General features: G+C 38.0%; 1 protein-coding gene across 28 annotated transcripts in view; it reads left to right on the forward strand.

Annotated features, from left to right (window-relative positions):
• CHD9 (chromodomain helicase DNA binding protein 9) overlaps positions 1 to 18,355 on the forward strand; it is a 273,480-nt gene that overhangs the window by 137,698 nt on the left and 117,427 nt on the right. For 7 of the 28 annotated variants that reach the window (XM_074026669.1, XM_074026671.1, XM_074026673.1 and 4 more), the window contains one exon: positions 17,220 to 17,302. The exons of 18 other annotated variants lie outside the window; for them this stretch is intronic. In XM_074026669.1, the coding sequence (XP_073882770.1) occupies positions 17,220 to 17,302 (83 nt within the window). Of the gene's footprint in view, positions 1 to 17,219; positions 17,303 to 17,405; positions 17,665 to 18,355 lie in introns of those variants that run through there. 3 more of the 28 variants (XM_065537608.1, XM_065537610.1, XM_065537609.1) reach the window with 1 other exon arrangement.

An 18,355-nucleotide genomic window follows, 5' to 3' on the forward strand; every position in this document is an offset into this window, starting at 1 on the left:
AGCCCAGGAATTCAAGGTTCCAGTGAGATGAGCTATGATCATGCCAGCGCACTTCAGCCTGGGCAACAAAGCAAAACCCTGTCTCTTAACAACAAAAAAAAAAGTCTAAAAAAACCGAACTTAGTTCAGCATCACTAAAATACAAAGTAAAACCCAAGGCTGGGTGCAGTGGCTCATGCCTATAATCCCAGTACTTTGGGAGGTCAAGACAGGAGGATCACTTGAGCCCAGGAGTTTGAGACCAGCCTGGGCAACACGGCGAAATCTTGTCTCTATAAAAATACAGAAATTACCCAGGCATAGTGACGCATGCCTGTAGTCCCAGCTACTCAGAAGCCTGAGACAGAAGGATCACTGGAGCCTGGGAGGCGGAGGCTACAGTGAGCCAAGAATCGTACCACTTCACTCCAGCCTGGATGACAGAGTGAGACCCTGTCTCAAAAGATAAAATTTTAAAAATAAAGTAAAACAAGTGTTTGAAAATGTAACTAGAGAGAGAGATGATCACGTTATTCAGAAATATGAGTATAGATTTAAACATTATATTTCAGTTTTCTCTTCTTCACATTTTGATTGTAGGTTTTAACAAATTTCCTTTCTTCCTGCTCCCCGCTTTTCCCATCACTAATAACATTGGTTAAGATAACTGTCAGGCCTCTTTCAGCATTTCGTAGATTTCTCCTGATATTAAAGGAAATAGGCAATATTATATGTCTCTGTTACTGTTTTCTTAATGAAATATATCTGGAATGTCACAGTAATATAATCAAGAAAATAATTTGTTTTTAGTGTCAAGACATTATTACATTAAGAGAACAGTTGGTCTTTTCCTTAAATACCTGTAAGAATGATTGTTTAGTCAGATTAATGATAAGATTACAAAATGTTCTTCAGTTCGAGTTATAATCTTTTAATGTAAATTTTCTTGAAGTATAATGTACATACGGAAAACACACCAATTATAAGTGAACAATTTGATCAGTTTTCAGACATTAAACATCATCCATATAACCAGTGTCCAGACCAAGAAATAAGATATTAGCACTATTGTAGAAGCCTGCTATGACCTAAAAGCCTGCTACTGGTCACTATCCTTGATCACCAAGAGCAACCACCATTCTGATTTATAACCTCATAGGTTAGTTTTGCCTGTTATTGAACTTTAATTATGTTGGACATATACCCAATATTGGAATTGTTCAATCATTGGGTATATGAATGTATTTTCTATTAGTAACAAATTACCACATATTCAGTCTGGCTTAAAATGGCACTCATTTATTATCTCATGGCTTCCATGGGTCAGGTGTTTGGGCACAGCTTAGATGGGTTCTTAGGCTCTCATAAAACTGCAACCAAGGTGTCAACTTGGGCTGCAGTATCTCATCTGAGGCTCAGGGTCTAGGCTTATGAGATTGTTGACAAAACACATTTCCTTGCAGCTGTAGAACTCCAGCAGTTTGTTTCTTCAAGGCCAGCGGAAGGCCTAAGCGCTCTCTTTTTTTCTTTTTTTTTTTTTTTTTTTAAGTTTCAGTTTGAGGTAATTGCAGATTTCATGCAGTTGTAAGAAATAATACAGAGATATTCAATGTATGCTTTTTTTTTTTTCTTTTTTGAGATATGGTTTTGCTCTGTTGTCTAGGCTGGAGTACAGTGGCATGACCTCAACTCATTGCAATCTCCACTTCCCAGGTTCAAGCAATTTTCACACCTCGATCTCCCAAGTAGCTGGGATCACAGGTGTGTGCCACCATGCCTGGCTAATCTTTATATTTTTAGTAGAGATGGGGTTTTGCCATGTTGGCCAGACTGGTCTTGAATGCTTGGCCTCAAGTGATTCACTTGCCTCAGCCTCCCAAAGTGCTGAGATTACAGGCATGCCCCACTGCGCCCAGCCTCAGTATATCCTTAATTCAGTTTCCCACAAGGGTTGAATCTTGCAAAACTATAGTACAGTATCACAGTCAAGAAACTGACTTGACTGTGAATCTGAGTAAACTTGATACAATCCACCAATCTTTATTTAGATTTCCCCAGTTTTCCATGCTCTCATCTGCATGTGTTTGTGTGTTTATTTTCATGAAATTTTATCACATGTGTAGGTTCATGAAACCACCACCAAAGCCAAGATACAGTATAGTTCCATCACCACAAGGATGTTGCTCTTTTGCAACCAAACCTACCTCTCTTGTACCCTAATCTCCCATCCCTAACTCTTGGCAACCACTAGGTAGACTGATATAGGCGCTAATTTTATCTGTAAAATCCTTTCACTTTTGCCACATAACCTGTGGTATTCCAACATTTTTTACAGGTTCAGCCCACAATCAAGGGGAAGAGTTTCACAAGGGCATGGTTCACTGGGGGTTTACCTTAGAATTCTGCCTGCCACAATAAAATGATTAGCCTTGGTAGATACTAGAACAAGTCATTTTTGAAAGCAGAATATTTGATTTAATCATAGGATCCCTTAATATAAGTAGGTGACAAAGTAATGGGAAGTGCTTGGGAACAGTGCTTGTTGAACAGTGCACTTAGTTCAACAAGTACGTGTTAAATGAATATTAAATGAGTGAACCAATCAGTCTTCTAAGTTTTAAAGACAGTGATCAGATCCAATCTAGGATTGCAGTTTTCTATAGATTATAGGGCAATTTTAGAGCTTTCTAAGCCAAACTAAGGTTTTAGGTGAATCATCTCCAGTGAAATTGTTTTGTTTTTTTCTCGTATATTTGTACCTTCAATTTTCTTGAGTTTAAGATTTATGTGTTAATGATTAACATACGTCTTCAGAAAGAAAAGTATAGAATAGTGATTGTCGAAGGTAGGTAGGCAGGAAAGATGCTTCTCTCCTCTCAGAATTTCAGAGAGAATTTACTAGTCCATGCCATTCTACTCCTTTCACTCCCAGCTAAGTGTTGAGATGGGTTACTGTGGTGAATGTGTTAATTGTGTGAAAAATAAGGGAGTAGAAGAGAGAAAAGGCTGAGATACAGTGGCAGACTAGTATAAAGGAAAGGTTATGGAACTTGGCTAAGACTCCTTCGTTTTAAAATGGGAATGACAAGGACCACTACCACCACTATAGCCATTTCCTAGGAGTTTGGAAGAATTAAATGAGATAACATTTGACAGATTAAAGTCCTCTGTAAACTATCAAACATTGCACAAATGTTAATTTTCATCTGTAATCCTGTGTTCTGTTTTTAATTATAGTGGGATTTGAGTAACATTTTTTACTCAACAATACACAAATTGATGTTTGTGTAGTCTACCTGGTCTTTATTCATTGAGGTTGCAGTAGAAAATCAGGTTCCCAGTGCACCTCAGGCTACTTTATATAACTAGGAAAGTATTTTATATCAGGACTCTATTATGCTGTTATGGAAGGTAAGATAACCTAATTGCATGTTCTTGATTATTTTAAATGTCAATACTTCTTTGTAGAATCTTAGAATTGAATCCCAGAATTGAATGGGACTAAGCAGCCTGTCTAGTTCAACTCATTCTGTTGTATGAATATTCTAGCCTTTTTTTTTTTTTTTTTTTTTTTGAGATGGAGTCTCGCTGTGTCACCTAGACTGTAGTGCAGTGGTGCAATCTCTGCGCTGCAACCTCCGTCAGCCTCCTGAGTAGCTAGGATTCTCCTGCCTCAGCTCCTGAGTAGATAGGACTACAGGCGTGCACCACCATGCCCAGCTAATTTTTGTATTTTTAGTAGATACGGGGTTTCACCGTGTTGGCCAGGCTGGTCTCTAATTACTGACCTCAGGGGATCTGCCCACCTCAGCCTCCCAAAGTGCTGGAATTACAGACATGAGCCACCATGCCCGGCCTCCCTAGCATTTTTGGTTTGAACTCTTTCTGTGATTAGAATTACAGAAACCCTCTCCCATCCTACGTAGCCAATCATATTTTCTCAAGTGTATCTGCTCTCCAACCATGGGTTTATTCGATAGTACTCCACCCTGTTTTTCCATTTTTAGAGCCTTCCAAAAGCAATATGAACAGTGTTGGGGAGGAGGTGCTAAAGGGAGGGAACATGCTGATGAAGAGTATTATTAACTATATTTCCCTCTGTATTTTACTCATTGGTGATAGTTTTGTACTGCCAAGTTATAAATTTCTTTCTGAGAGACTACATGTCCATTGTTCTAATATCAAGTAGTACCTGATTCATAAGCATTCAATTTTTTTTTTTTTTGAGACGGAGTCTCGCTCTATCGCCAGGCTACAGTACAGTGGCGTAGTGGTGCGATCTTGGCTCACTGTAACCTCTGCCTCCCGGGTTCAAGCGATTCCCCTGCCTCAGTCTCCCAAGTAGCTGGGATTATGGCTCCTGCCACCACACCTGGCTGATTTTTTGTATTTTTAGTAGAGATGGGTTTTCACCGTATTGACCAGGATGGTCTCAATCTCCTGACCTTGTGCTCTGCCCACCTTTGCCTCCCCAAGTGCTGGGATTACAGGCGTAAGCCACCACACCCGGCCTCAATATTTGTTTAAAGAACTGAACTTCTTTCAAGCCTCAAAAAGTAATTTCTTTCCATGTGATATTTTAAGTGGACTGTCATGCAGTTCCTCTTCTTGTGTCCTTTTTCTCTTAAGTCAAACATGCTCAATTTTTAAAAATGTATGTAGGAATATTGAATCTTGTCACATAGATATGTTCCTCTGTACAGATGGAATGGGAATGCCTAGGATATTTAAGGAAGCAGTTTTGTTAGTTCAGATTTCCTATAGATAAGTCTTTAATAGCATGGAATTATTGCCAATCCTAGTTTTCATTATTTTATAAGTCTTATAAAAATGTAAACATATTTTTAATTGGAATTTGCATTTGAATATAGCAGATTGAGATCTCTTTATTTTGCCACCAAACTTTTTTTTTTTTTCATTGAGAAGCATTATTCAGAGTTAGCCAAACTGCAAAGTTAGCACAGTCCCAAGACTGTCCTCACTTCTGACACCAACTACAAGTTCTATGGGTTCCCAAAAGTACCCTCAGTTTTAATAATTTGCCAGCAGGACTCACGAAACCCACTGAAAACTGTTATAGTCATAGTTACACTTTTATTACAAGGAATCTCCAAAATAGGACAGACTAATATAATTATCGTGTTGAATGACATTAAATGAAATGGAAGCAATTCATTGACCTCTTAGAATAGTGTTTTGGGCCAGGTGCGGTGGCTCACACCTGTAATCTCAGCACTTTGGGAGGCTGAGGCGGGTGGATCACGAGGTCAGGAGATTGAGACCATCCTGGCTGACATGGTGAAACCCCGTCTCTACTAAAAATACAAAAAATTAGCTGGGTGTAGTGGCAGTCACCTGTAGTCCCTGCTACTCGGGAGGCTGAGGCAGGAGAATGGTGTGAACCCAACAGGTGGAGCTTGCAGTGAGTTGAGATCGTGCCACTGCACTCTAGCCTGGGCAACAGAGCGAGACTCCGTCTCAAAAAAAAAAAAAAAAAAAGAGTAGTGTTTTGAAAACTTATTGACTGGATTTCAGTATATATGTCTATTTATAAATGTTTCTAAATGTATATATGTAGTGGTGTGTGTGTGTGTTTAGTAAGATATAACCAGTGTTTCATAAAACACTAATCTACTTCATTTATAAAGAATGTTGGTTACTATCCACTGAATTGAAGGCCCATAATGAGATTACAGCTCTTAGTTCATAAACCCTGTCTTAGACAATCAGACCATTGAGAATAATGATGATCGGCCATTACTAGAAGAAATAAGCTTAAAATTGTAGGACCTGAACAGATAAGATCTGGAGAGAACTTGAGGTACAGACTACTCACTTCTACAGATAGGACAGTTTCTAGATGAACAGACTAGAAAGTATAGTTTGTGCAAATGTTATAGGGAAACTTATTGTTAAGATATAAACCAGTATATTGGTCATTTTGCTTTGTAGATGATTTCTCACACCTGCTTAAGATAATTTTTAATTCATCTTTCCTCTGATCTTTACATGGCTAGTTCTTTCTTTTCATTCAAAATTCAGTATTAATGGTACCTCCTCCAGGAGACTGAACTTATTCTAAAATGATCGCCCTATCACCTTTCATCACAGCATCCTATTTTCATTCTCTGTATAACCTTTACCCTTGCCTGATGTTTATCCTATTTGCTTACCTCCCTTTCTTTCTTTTTCTTTTCTTTTCTTTTTTTTTTTTTTTTGAGACGGAATTTCGCTCTTGTTGCCCAGGCTGGAGTGCAGTGGTGCAATCTCGGCTCACTGCAACTTCCGCCTCCCAGGTTCAAGTGATTCTCCTGCCTCAGCCTCTTGAGTAGCTGGGATTACAGGCATGCGTCACCACGCCTGGCTAATTTTGTATTTGTAGCAGAGAACCGGGTTTCTCCATGTTGGTCAGGCTGGTCCCTTTCTAAAATGTTAGCTATATTAGAAAAGAGATTTTTCCTCATGGCTGGGCATGGTGGCTCACACCTATAATCCCAGTACTTTGGGAGGCCAAGATGGGCGGATCACTTGAGGCCAGGAGTTAGAGACCAGGCTGGCCAACATGGCAAGACCTTGTCTCTACAAAAAATACAAAAATTAGCCGGGTATGGTGGTGCCTCAGGAGGCTGAGGCACGAAAATCACTTGAACCTGAGAGGCGGAGGTTGCAGTGAGCTGAGATCATGCCACTGCACTCCAGCCTGGGTGACAGAGCGAAACTCTATCTCAAAAAAAAAAAAAAAAGAATTTTTTTTCCCCTATTGTTTTATTTCCCAGCACTTAACAGCAATATCTGGTGAACAGTACGTATTCGTATAATATGTCTGAGTGAGTGATCTAGTTCATGATCCTCTTAAGCCGAAAGAGAATACATTTCTCATGGGGACACTAGAGTACAGCATAATTACTACCTCCTTTGTTCTATAGACTATATTTCTGTTTGTACAGTATTAAGATTGCATTTGCTCTTTTGGGCCAGCTATTACACTATACACTCATTTTTTTTATAAGGCATCTACCATTTATTTTATACAGTCATGTGCTGCGTATCAATGTTTCGGTTAACAATAGAAGCATATACAATGGGGGTTTCATAATATTTTTGCTATACCTTTTCTATGTTTAGATACACAAATACCATTGAATTCTAATTGCCTAAAGTGTTAGCTACAGTAACATGCTATAGAGGTTCATAGCCTAGGAACAATAGGCTATACAATATCTAGGTTCGTGTAAGTATATTCTATGATGTTCATATAATGATGAAATTGCCTAATGACAGATTTCTCAGAATGTATCCCCATCATTAAGCAATGGATGGCTGTACTTAAGTAGTTGTTTGTGTGCACACGCATGCATACTCATGTGTAGATTCAGCTTCATAAGATTTTTAAATTTTTTCTTTTTTTTCTTAGAGATAGGATCTTGCTCTGTTGCTGAGACTAGAGTGCAGTGGCGCAGTCACAGCTCACTCCAGCCTCAAACTCTTGGGCTCAAGGGATCCTTCCGCCTCAGCTACCCAAGTAGCCAGGACTACAGGTGCCCACCACCACACCCAGTTTTTTTCTTTTTGTAGAGATGTGGTCTTGGTATGTTGCCCAGGCTGGTCTCAAACTCCTGGCCTCAAGCAATCCTCCTGCCTTGGCCTCCCAAAGTGCTGGGATTACAGGCATGAGGCACCGTGCTGGACCATGAGATTTTTTTTAAAAATTAACATTTCTAAGTATGATCATTCAACTAAGAAGGGAGTGTCTAATTAAGAACTCATGGTAGGGTACCTGAAGAGATATTAAGCTGAAATAAAAAGTCAGTAGAAATGTAGGAGATAGCACCAGTTCACAAATTTAAACTGGAAATATTCAATTAGAGAGGTTTAGTGCAAGCTGAAGAAGAACCTGTTGGATGAATTTTGGAAGGGCTCAGTTGACACGCTTAGGATTTCTCTTCCTTTTTTGGGGGGGTAAGGGGTGCCAGTGGAGTAGGGAGGTATGGTCTTTCTGTCGCCCAGGGTAGATTGTAGTGGCGTGAACAAGTCTCACTGCAGCCTTGACCTCCTGGGCTCAGACAATCCTCCCACCTCAGCCTCCTGAGTAGCTGGGATTACAAATGTGAGCCACCAGGCTCAGCTGCTTTTTAAATTTTTTTGTAGAGTTGGGATCTCGCCGTGTTGCCCAGGCTGGTCTCGAACTCCTGGGTTCAAACAGTCCTCAGCCTCCCAAAGTGATGGGATTACAGATGAGAGCTACTGTGCCTGGTCCCATAGATGGATTTTTATTGAAACCACTTAACAACTCTATATCTTAAAATCTGATCCTGTTACTTCTCTCTATATAGTCATTTATTGATTCCCTAATTCATTCAGCATATATTAATATATATTCATATAGACAAATATGTATATATATTTTGAAAATAGAAAATTTCACTTTTTGTTTTACTTAAAGTCATGTTTTAAATTATTTTTAGATGTTTAAAGTTTTATGTTTACAGATTTAGAGGTACAAGTACAGTTGAGATACATAGATATTTCAATAGTGGTGAAGTTTGGGTATTTAGTGTACTCATCGCCTATATAGTATACATTGTACCCAACTGGTAGTATTTCATCCCTGACTCTGCTCCCACCTTTCCACCTTTTAGAGTCTCCAGTGTCTGTTGTTTCACCCTGTATGTCTGTGTATACCCATTGTTTAGCTCCCACATGTAAGTGAGAACATGTAGTTTCCATTTGCTTCTTAACCTACTGTAGTGTGGCTTCCATCTCAGCAACTTCCATCTTGACCATTAAACTATTCTTACCATAAAACTGGAATCTCTTACAGTACCAGAAAATAAGGAAGTGCTTGAAATACAGTGGGGTTATGAACACAGGAACCAACTTGAAGGAGCTGTAAATGGCCAAAGTTAGGACAGTTTGAACAAGTAAATAATCATAGTGTCAGATTATAACCCATAGAAAGAAGTAATAGCAGCCGGGCACGGTGGCTCACACCTGTAATCCTAGCACTTTGGGAGACCGGGGCGGGTGGACCACCTGAGGTCAGGAGTTCGAGACCAGCCTGGCCAACATGGCAAAACCCTGTCTCTACTAAAAATATAAAAACATGAGGCCGGGCACAGTGGCTCATGCTTGTAATCCCAGCAGTTTGGGAGGCTGAGGTGGGCTGATCATGAGGTCAGGAGTTCAAGACCAGCCTGACCAACATGGTGAAACCCCATCTCTACTAAAAATACAAAATTTAGCTGGGCGTGCTGGCGTGCACCTATAGTCCCAGCTACTCGGGAGGCTGAGGCAGGAGAATTGCTTGAACCCAAGAGGCAGAGGTTGCAGTGAGCCGAGATTGTACCACTGCACTCCAGCCTGGGCAACAGAGCAAGACTCTGTCTCAAAAAAAAAAACAAAAACAAAACCCACAAAAATTAGCCAGGCATGGTGGCAGATACCTGTAATTCCAGCTACTCAAGAGTCTGAGGCATGAGAATTGCTTGAACCCAGGGAGTGGAGCTTGCAGTGAGCCAAGATTTATGAGTCTATACTGATACAAATGAATGAATAAATTAAAAGGGAGAAGAGACAGCTCTTGTTTAGAGTAGAATTCCAATTTAAAATGTGGAAGGAATTATGGAAATATAAACTTTCCGTTAGGCAAATACCACAGTAATGATTGTTATGGGCAAGAATCAATGAATTACTGGGCAGATGTATATGGGAAATAGGATATTTCTAGTCTCAAAATATCTTCCCATAAAATATGCATTTATTATTAAAAAAAGATATTTACATGGAGAAGAAATGGCAGACTCTACTTTAATCAAGTAACCAAGGGTAACATCACCAATAACAATAAGACACTGATATCATATACTCCCTGATATGATGTACTGAGAAGAGCACAGTATCACATCACAGCAATAACAATAACAATACCTAACATCTCTCAGTATTTGTATGCCCGACACCGTGCTAAAGCACTCTACAGCATTATCCATTAGGTTTCACAAGAACCCTATTAGGTGAATACTATTATTATCTACATTTTACAGTTGAGGAAGCTGAGGCCCCGGTAAATGATGGAACTGGAACCAGAAACCAGGGCTGACTGGCTCAAAAACCCATTCCCTTAATCGCAATGTTATGCTGAGAATAGCTTTCAGTATTGGGGATAATTTATGGACTGATGAATTCAGCATATTTAATGTTTTCAGCAAGTGGTGAACTTGGTGAGGTTTTGTAATTTGATGTTTTAAAAATATACTTTGGACTTAATTTGGAAGCAACAAGTTTGCTTGAAAAAGTACTGCAAACTAATGTAAAATAGATTAAATACTATTTGTTTTTAGATCAGGTATGACCTTTTTCTAAACCAATAATATTTTATCAATTATTCTGGCCTTTTTATCAAAACCACTTAGTATCCCTATGTCTTAAAGTGTGATCCTGTTCTCTCTATATAATCATTTATGAATTCCCTAATTCCTTCAGCATAAAGTCTAGATATTTTAACATAACCTATAACAGTGTTGATAATCTAGGCAGTTATATTTTAGTCCTTGTTGCTTATCATTCTCCCATAGGCGTCTACTTTCCTTGTCATGGCAAACTACTTGTTATTCCAGAATATAAAATTTTAAATTTCTTTATTATATAACATTTCAAGTTACACAGGAGTAGAGTATCCATCTCCCAGCTACCAACAGCCATCAATTTATATGGCCACTGTTGCATCTGTTGTACTACCCTCTAATGAACATAACCACCCCCTCCATGGATATTTTTGAAGTACATCTTAGTCTTATCATTCATCCAAAAATACATTGATTTATACATCTAAAAGACAAAAATTTGGGGGAGTCGGTTTGAGGTTTGTTTTTTACTTTGAGATGGGGTTTTGCTTTGTCACCCAACCCAACTTGCGTACAGGGGCTCATCATAGCTCACTGCAGCCTCAAGCTCCTGGGCTCAAGTAATCCTCCCACCTCAGCCTCCCAAGCAACTAGGACTACAGATGTGCACCATCACACTTAGCTAAGTTTAAATTTCTTTTTAAGAGATGTGTCTTGCTGTGTTACCCAGGCTGGCCTTGGACTCCTGGCCTCAAGTGATCCTCCTGCCTTGGCCTCCCAAAGTTCTGGGATTACAGACATGAGCCATCATGTCTGCCTTAGATTTTTGTCTTTAAAACACAACTGCAAAACCAGTTTCACACCTAAAAAGATAACCATTATTATTATATAATCAAAATATCTGGTCAGATTTTCTATTTCTCCAGTTGCTAAGTAAATTTATTTTTACAGTTGGCTGGTTCAGGCCAGTATCTACACTTAGAAAACATATAAACCAAATGCAGTGCTCCACATGTTGCCTTTTCTTGAGGTCTTTTACGTTTCCTTTTTTTTTTTTTCTGTTTTGTCATTCCGATTAGTCTTAAGTCTCATTTACTCTGTGGTTCCCTTTTTTGTTTTGTTTCTTACAATTTCTTTGTTGAAGAAATAGAGTCCTTTGTCCTATGGAGTTTCCTACACTCTGAATTTTACTGATTACATCCCCATTTTGCTGATTACATCTGGATTTTGTTGATCGCATTTAACAAGTTCCTTTTTCCCCTGTGCTTCCTGTAAGCTATATGTACGTTTGTATTTAAAAAAGAAACAAAACTTGTATGAACACCTACTGTTTGCACTTTTATGTGGATGAATAAAATAAAGCTTAAAATAAAGCCAATCCTTAAAAAGTATTACTGTGTCAATGCAAATTAAGATTATGACACTTGAAAAAAAAGGAATGTCATGGTTATCTAAAAGTGTAAACCTAAGTACTACTGCAAGTCACAAGACGAAAATAAACCTTTTAATTTGTGAGCATGGCAGTTCACAGATGTGAAGAAAGTGAAGTGAAATAATTGTTCCACTTCCGTGAAAACCTCTGAAAACAAATCTAAGGGTAAAATTCAGAAAACGACTGACATTATAATTTGCTCTTGGATCAGTTTTTTCTCTTTTCTCTTTAAACATGTCTTTATTGATAGTTTGAAGAAAAAATGTTGTATGCATTAAATAAAAATCAAAAGAAGCCACCATACTAATGTTTGACACATATTACTAAAATTAACTACAAATCTGTTGTTTTTAGGTTGATTTCATATGAATATTTAAGTAAATAATTATTATGCTTCTATTTTTAAAATAAGGAGACTAAATACCAGCACACCAGTTTACAATAAACAATTTAAGAGAAGTAAAATGCCTTATTAAATTATCTTTATAATACCAAATTACTTTAAGATACTTTCCTTTTGACTGCAGTGCTTTTAATTCTTTCCTTTCTTGGCTTCCATGGAACCACTGTCTCCTGATACTCATCTTACCATTCTTGCATTTTCTTGTTATTTTCCTTCAGTAGCTCCTCTTCATCTGCTAGCTCCTGAAACTTGGTGTTTTTGGGTTTCACCACTGGTTCTCTTCTGTTATTCTACATTGTCTCTCTAGGCAGATAAACTCATCCTTGCTCAAGGCTTGCTATCTTCTGTTTTATGTCCTCTTCCATTGAAACTTCCATCTACCTAGTCCTCTAAGCCTAAAGTGTAAGAGTCTTCCTCTCTCTTGAGAAAGGTTGGGAGAATTTTAGCTACAATGCAGTTATATCTCTGTTGTTGAAAATTTATTGTTCTGTGTTTTATTTTTACTAAGGAATTATATCTGGGACCTTGTATTTCTTCTTATTTAAAAAATATGTCAAGTAGGGCCGGGAGCAGTGGCTCACACCTGTAATCCAGCACTATGGGAGGCTGAGATGGGCGGATCACAAGGTCAGGAGATCGAGACCATCCTGGCGAACACGGTGAAACCCCATCTCTACTAAAAATACAAAAAAAGTAGCTGGGTGTGGTGGCAGGCACCTGTAGTGCCAGCTACTTGGGAGACTGAGGCAGGAGAAAGGTGTGAACCCAGGAGGCGGAGCTTGTAGTGAGCCGAGATCACACCACTGCACTCCAGCCTGGGTGACAGAGCAAGACTCCATCCCCCCCCCAAAAAAAATGTGTCAAGTAGAACATTTCTTTATCTAGCTATGCACGTGTGTGTGTGTGTGTGTGTGTGTGTACATAACCTTGACCACCCCAGCCTGCCAGGAGAGGAACCTATTCTCTGAATGTACAGTGGTCATGTGATCATTTTCCCTTTCTCTTTTTGAAAATTTATAATTTCAACTTATATCCACACACTAGTGATTCAGTAGTTTTATTAATACAACTAAAATATTGGAAATGGAGGAATTTCCCAATTTGACTGTTGGGTATACATGTGAAATTATTTCACCAGAGGAGAAAGGACGTAAGTCCCCACTCAGACTTTAAAACCTCTAATTTCTTTCCCAAATCTCTTTGCTGCTTTTCCTCGTGAAGGAAAAGGCGAGTAACAGGTAGTGTGAAAAATTTCTAATTTTATTAGAGGCATGAAGTGCATGCATAAGGGTCTGACACCATCCTCTTCTACTCTATTTGTTTTTTTGTTTTTGTTTTGTTGTTTTTTTTTTTTTTTAGTGGTTCTCTGGACCCTTTAAATGTATATCATGACTTGCTATTAGGTCATGATCTGTCTTTGACAAACACTTATAAATCTTTGAGTTTCCCCAATACTGAAATATGATATCTAGTGTCTTCCATATATTCCTTCCAGGTGCTATCAAAATAACATATCACGTATGATATCATCTCTTGTACTATAGATTTTCTTTTTTAATGAACATTTGGATACGATATTAATACATGTGCCTTTTATGTTTTTTTTTGTTTATATGTTTGTTTGTTTGTTTTGAGACACAGTCTCGCTCTGTCGCCCAGGCTAGTGGCGTGATCTCAGCTGACTGCAACCTCCGCCCCCTGGGTTCAAGCGATTCTTCTTCCTCAGCCCCCTGAGTAATTGGGATTACAGACGTGTACCACCATGCCCAGTTAGTTTTTGTGTTTTTAGTAGAGACGGGCTTTCACCGTATTGGCTAAGCTGATCTAGAACTCCTGACCTCAAGTGATCCATCCACCTCGGCCTCCCCAAGTGCTGGGATTACAGGCATGAGCCACTGTGCCCGGCCTATTATCTTAATCATACAAGCTCATGGGGAGCAAGGCCTGTGACTTTATTTTAAATTTTTAAATACTTTATATTTTGAAACTATCACACTTACAGCAAAATTGCAAGTGTAGTACAAAGAAATTATTTTACTCCATTTGCATAGGGTGCAGACCTAGTAATCCATCATCCCCAATGACTTTGGTGTATGTTTTCTACAGATCAGAACATTTCCTACATAACCACAATATAACAAGTAGAAAGTTAATAAATAAAGCAGGAGCTGTGGGGACTGAGAAGAGGAAGAAAACCCAAAATACAATTAAGTAGATTTGACAGAATTTGATGACTGCTTAGATGGGGAAAAAAGGGCAGAAAAACCATAACCTTGTACGTTTGTGTGTATGAATTGGGAAATGACCAACATTAAAATGTTCAGTTATTTAACAGCTCAGTTGATACTCTGTGGGAATATGGTTTTAAAATGCTGTATTCTAGTAGCAGAGGAAATATTTGATCATAGATTCTCTGCTGTCTGCTATTAAGATGTATTAAACAGTTGGGATTCTGAGTCAGGTAATAGGATCTATTGAAAAACTTTGTAAGAGAAGTGAGTTATTTTGGAAATCCTCCTAGGTTCTATGAATAGTGTCAGCGAATTAAGGGTAATGGAAGAGAACAGCAGGAGAATCCACATCTTACATTCTAGACCTGACTTCTCTCTCTGATGATCCAGTCCCAAATTTCAAATTGCTAGAGATCTCCATATCAAACTCAGTATGAAAAGAATTAAACTTATTACACACACATATACATTCTTTCTCAACTAGGTTTCCTATTTCTTTTCCTTTTTTTTTTTTTTTTAAGACAGAGTTTCAGTCTCGTTTCCCAGGCTGAAGTGCAATGGGGTGATCTCAGCTCACCGCAGCCTTTGTCTCCCAGGTTCAAGTGATTCTTCTGCCTCAGCCTCCTGAGTAGCTGGGATTACAGGCATGCACCACCAGGCCCCGCTAATTTTGTATTTTTAGTAGAGACAGTTTTTCTCCATGTTGGTCAGGCTGGTCTTGAACTTCTGACCTCAGGTGATCCGCCCACCGCGGCCTCCCAAAGTGCTGGGATTACAGGTGTGAGCCACCACACCCGCCCTTCTTTTACCTTTTCTTGGTCGAGAAACCAAGTACTGGCTCTTCCTGCTCCTCAGCCATGCCTCACCTATGTCTAGTTGATTTCTACACTTTTGAAAGGGCACTGGAAAAAATAAAAATCCATCCTAGCCTTATTATTTGGTATCTCTGCAATTTTGAGAATGTTACTACTTTCCTTTGTCCTCAAATTAATCTCTGTAAATTATGATAGTTGAACCAAACATGATTAAAATATAGTGGTTAAGAGTGGTTAAGAGTGTGGTCTCCCTAACGAGACCCCCTTGTCTTCTAATCCCTGCTCCACTATTCAATAGCTGTGTGATCTTGGGCAAGTCACTTCTCTATCCCCCAGTAACCTCATATATAAAATGGGACTAACAGTAGTACCTATCTCACAGGGTTGTTTTGAAGATTTAGTCAATATATAGGAAATACTAGGAATAGTGCCTGGTACATAGTAAACACTACATTTTAGCTCTTATAATGATTTTTGTAATTGTTTGCTCTCTCAGTTCCATTCTGTTACTTTGTAATGCTACTATCAAGAGTATTTCATTACCTGGCCCCTCGTCTCCATCATCACTGTTATTACCCTATTATTGATCAGGATTAAATTAGTTATTAAATATAAAATACTTAGAATAATCCCTGGCACTTAGTAAGTAGTCTGTAAGTATTATCTCATTATTGTTATTATTTTCACATTGATGACGTCTCAAGTCATATCCTTTCCTTGTCCTTACTTGTCCTCTGCCTTTAATCTCTCATGCCGTCCAGATGGGTCTTTCTGGAGCCCTGTTCAGATAGTATTGTTTCTGTTTTGAGGCCTTTGGTACCTAAAAGGGGCAGAGGGGGGAACCCAGTGTTGTTTTATAGTGATATCAGATGACTAACCAGGACCAACTGAAAAAATGGCATTGATGAAAGAGGTAAACTTGAATTTTGAAGCAGTGAAATTTTGTTTTAGTGATTTAAGGGCATTGCTTACTAAAATAGAATCAATTTTTATAGAAAGAAAAGTTGTACTGATGTTCAAATTCAAGTTGACTTGCTACAGAACTAAACCTACAGTTTTACCTGAAAAACTCATCAGTTCAGTTAAAATAGAAGGTGAGGAGGAAAAGTCAGAATGGTTTTGAGTTTTTTTGTGTTAGGAAAATGTATTCATCCATGTTAAGACGATGAAACAATTTTAACATTGTTAGTAATCTTTATAAACCGTTCTCATTTGTTCATTTCAAAATTTTAAGCCTCTTTTTATAATTCAAATGAAAATAGCTTCATTTCTGTATTTTCAAAATAACACTGTTAGCTTTTTGTTAGAAAAATAATAAGAAGCCTTAGCTAATTTCTTAAACTTGTTTTGGGTTCATTTGCATGACCTGCTTTTTAACCCTTTGCTAATCTTCAGCTATTTCATGTTTTAAATATTTTAGAGTATCTTTGAGAAAAGTATTTTTCTCCAATAAAAACTGCTTTGGATTTTTTTTTTTTTTTTTTTTTTTAATACTGATAGCCACATAATGCCATTTCACCATGGTTTTAGTTCTCAGGTGATTTTTTAAAATCAGATTTTTATGTATATTTTTTAAAACTTTACTGCAGGAAATGGCAGAGTGAGAGTTAATGTGTTACATGGAGGGAAGAACAGTCCATTGGGGGTTAAATTGCAGAGTCTAATGGAATAATAACTGGTAGCACCATCTGCTGGCCTACTTCCGCAGAAGGAGTCAGTATTTTTAACGACATCTCTAATATTCATGCTGATGCATTTTGATGCTTTGTGCATTCATTTCTTTCTGTGCTTTGTTGGAATCTGGCTATCTGCTTACAGCTATTGAGGAAACTCAGCTTTTTAGTAGTGTTTACAGCCTTTTTCATATCTAAATAGGATGAACAGTAGATATAAACTTGCCAAGGCAGAAATGTGTTGATAAATCAAAATGTGTATTTGTGGAGGGTTGTGCATCTCTTGGTTGCAGCTTGCTAAATAGGCCATTTAGGAATCTTCTTTCAATGCTTTTTTCTTGAGCACTGCCTGGGGTGGTGAAAAAGCAGAGGGCAAGCCTTTGTCTGACGCCAAAAATGTCTTCAGTGAAGAGGCCAAGAGGAAGGGTAAGTGAAAGCCTGAATGAGTGGGAGGAGGAGGGGTTCTTTGGGCTAAAAGGCTAATGGGATTGAATAACCTTCCTTATTACTGGCTGCTGCTACGGGAGTCGTACTGCATCGCCATCTTGAGCTTGTTGCTGTTTTCTCGAGTCTTGGTTATTTGTTATAGCCTGTAGGCCTTAAGGTGGCATTTTAGAGAGCAATTCTAAACCCTCCTTCCTTTCCCAGTGCTGCAGCACTGCTATGAAACCTTTGATGAGGCAGGTATAGAAAAAATATCCAGTGAAGCACACTGGAATCAGCATGAAAATGTGTTTGGAAATTCCTGATGGTTTTTTCCTTTGCTATAGTCAGAGGCATGTTTACGGGTAAGAACATAACAAAACTGTGATCTAAGTATATGTGGATGAATGCGTGTTTGAAGAGGAAATTCTTTTTAAAATGCTCTTGATCTGCTTCCTGTGATATTGCTAAATATTAATAATTTTAATGTAAAACTATAAAACTTGTTTCTTTCCCAAATTGCTTGAGCAAAATAATTATGATATAGAAAAAGAAAAATAATTTTCACATTTAACTCTTTCATGGGAAAACTAAAACTTTCTCTAATTTTAAGTATGAGAATGTCTTTACTAACTAGCTATGTTGCTGCATTTAAATATTAAATGAGTTCAGGTTCTAGTCGTAAAGCAGAGGCTTTATTTTTCTAAAAGTCATAATAAACTGTGTGGAGTAATTCTAAATTAAAATTATTAAAAAATTTATTAATGTTCAGAATTTTGGAGGGAAGAGGAAAGAAAAGACTTTTATTCCAAATGCACAGACTCTTTATGGGATAAAATTTTAATCAACTATCTTTACAGGACAAAACTTGAATCAACTAACCAAGAATGCTATGAAAATACCAATGAATCTATATTATTATTCTTTAACGTTCATTTTTAAAAGTAGCAATTGAGCTGTTTATATCTGTACTAATTTCTTGATAAGCAAAATGTTTTAATTTAAATTTGTTTGTAGCACTCACATATTTGCTAATGTAATTTTACCTTTGTGACA

Source organism: Macaca fascicularis, chromosome 20 (genome assembly GCF_037993035.2).
Source record: "Macaca fascicularis isolate 582-1 chromosome 20, T2T-MFA8v1.1".
NCBI lineage: Eukaryota > Metazoa > Chordata > Mammalia > Primates > Cercopithecidae > Macaca > Macaca fascicularis.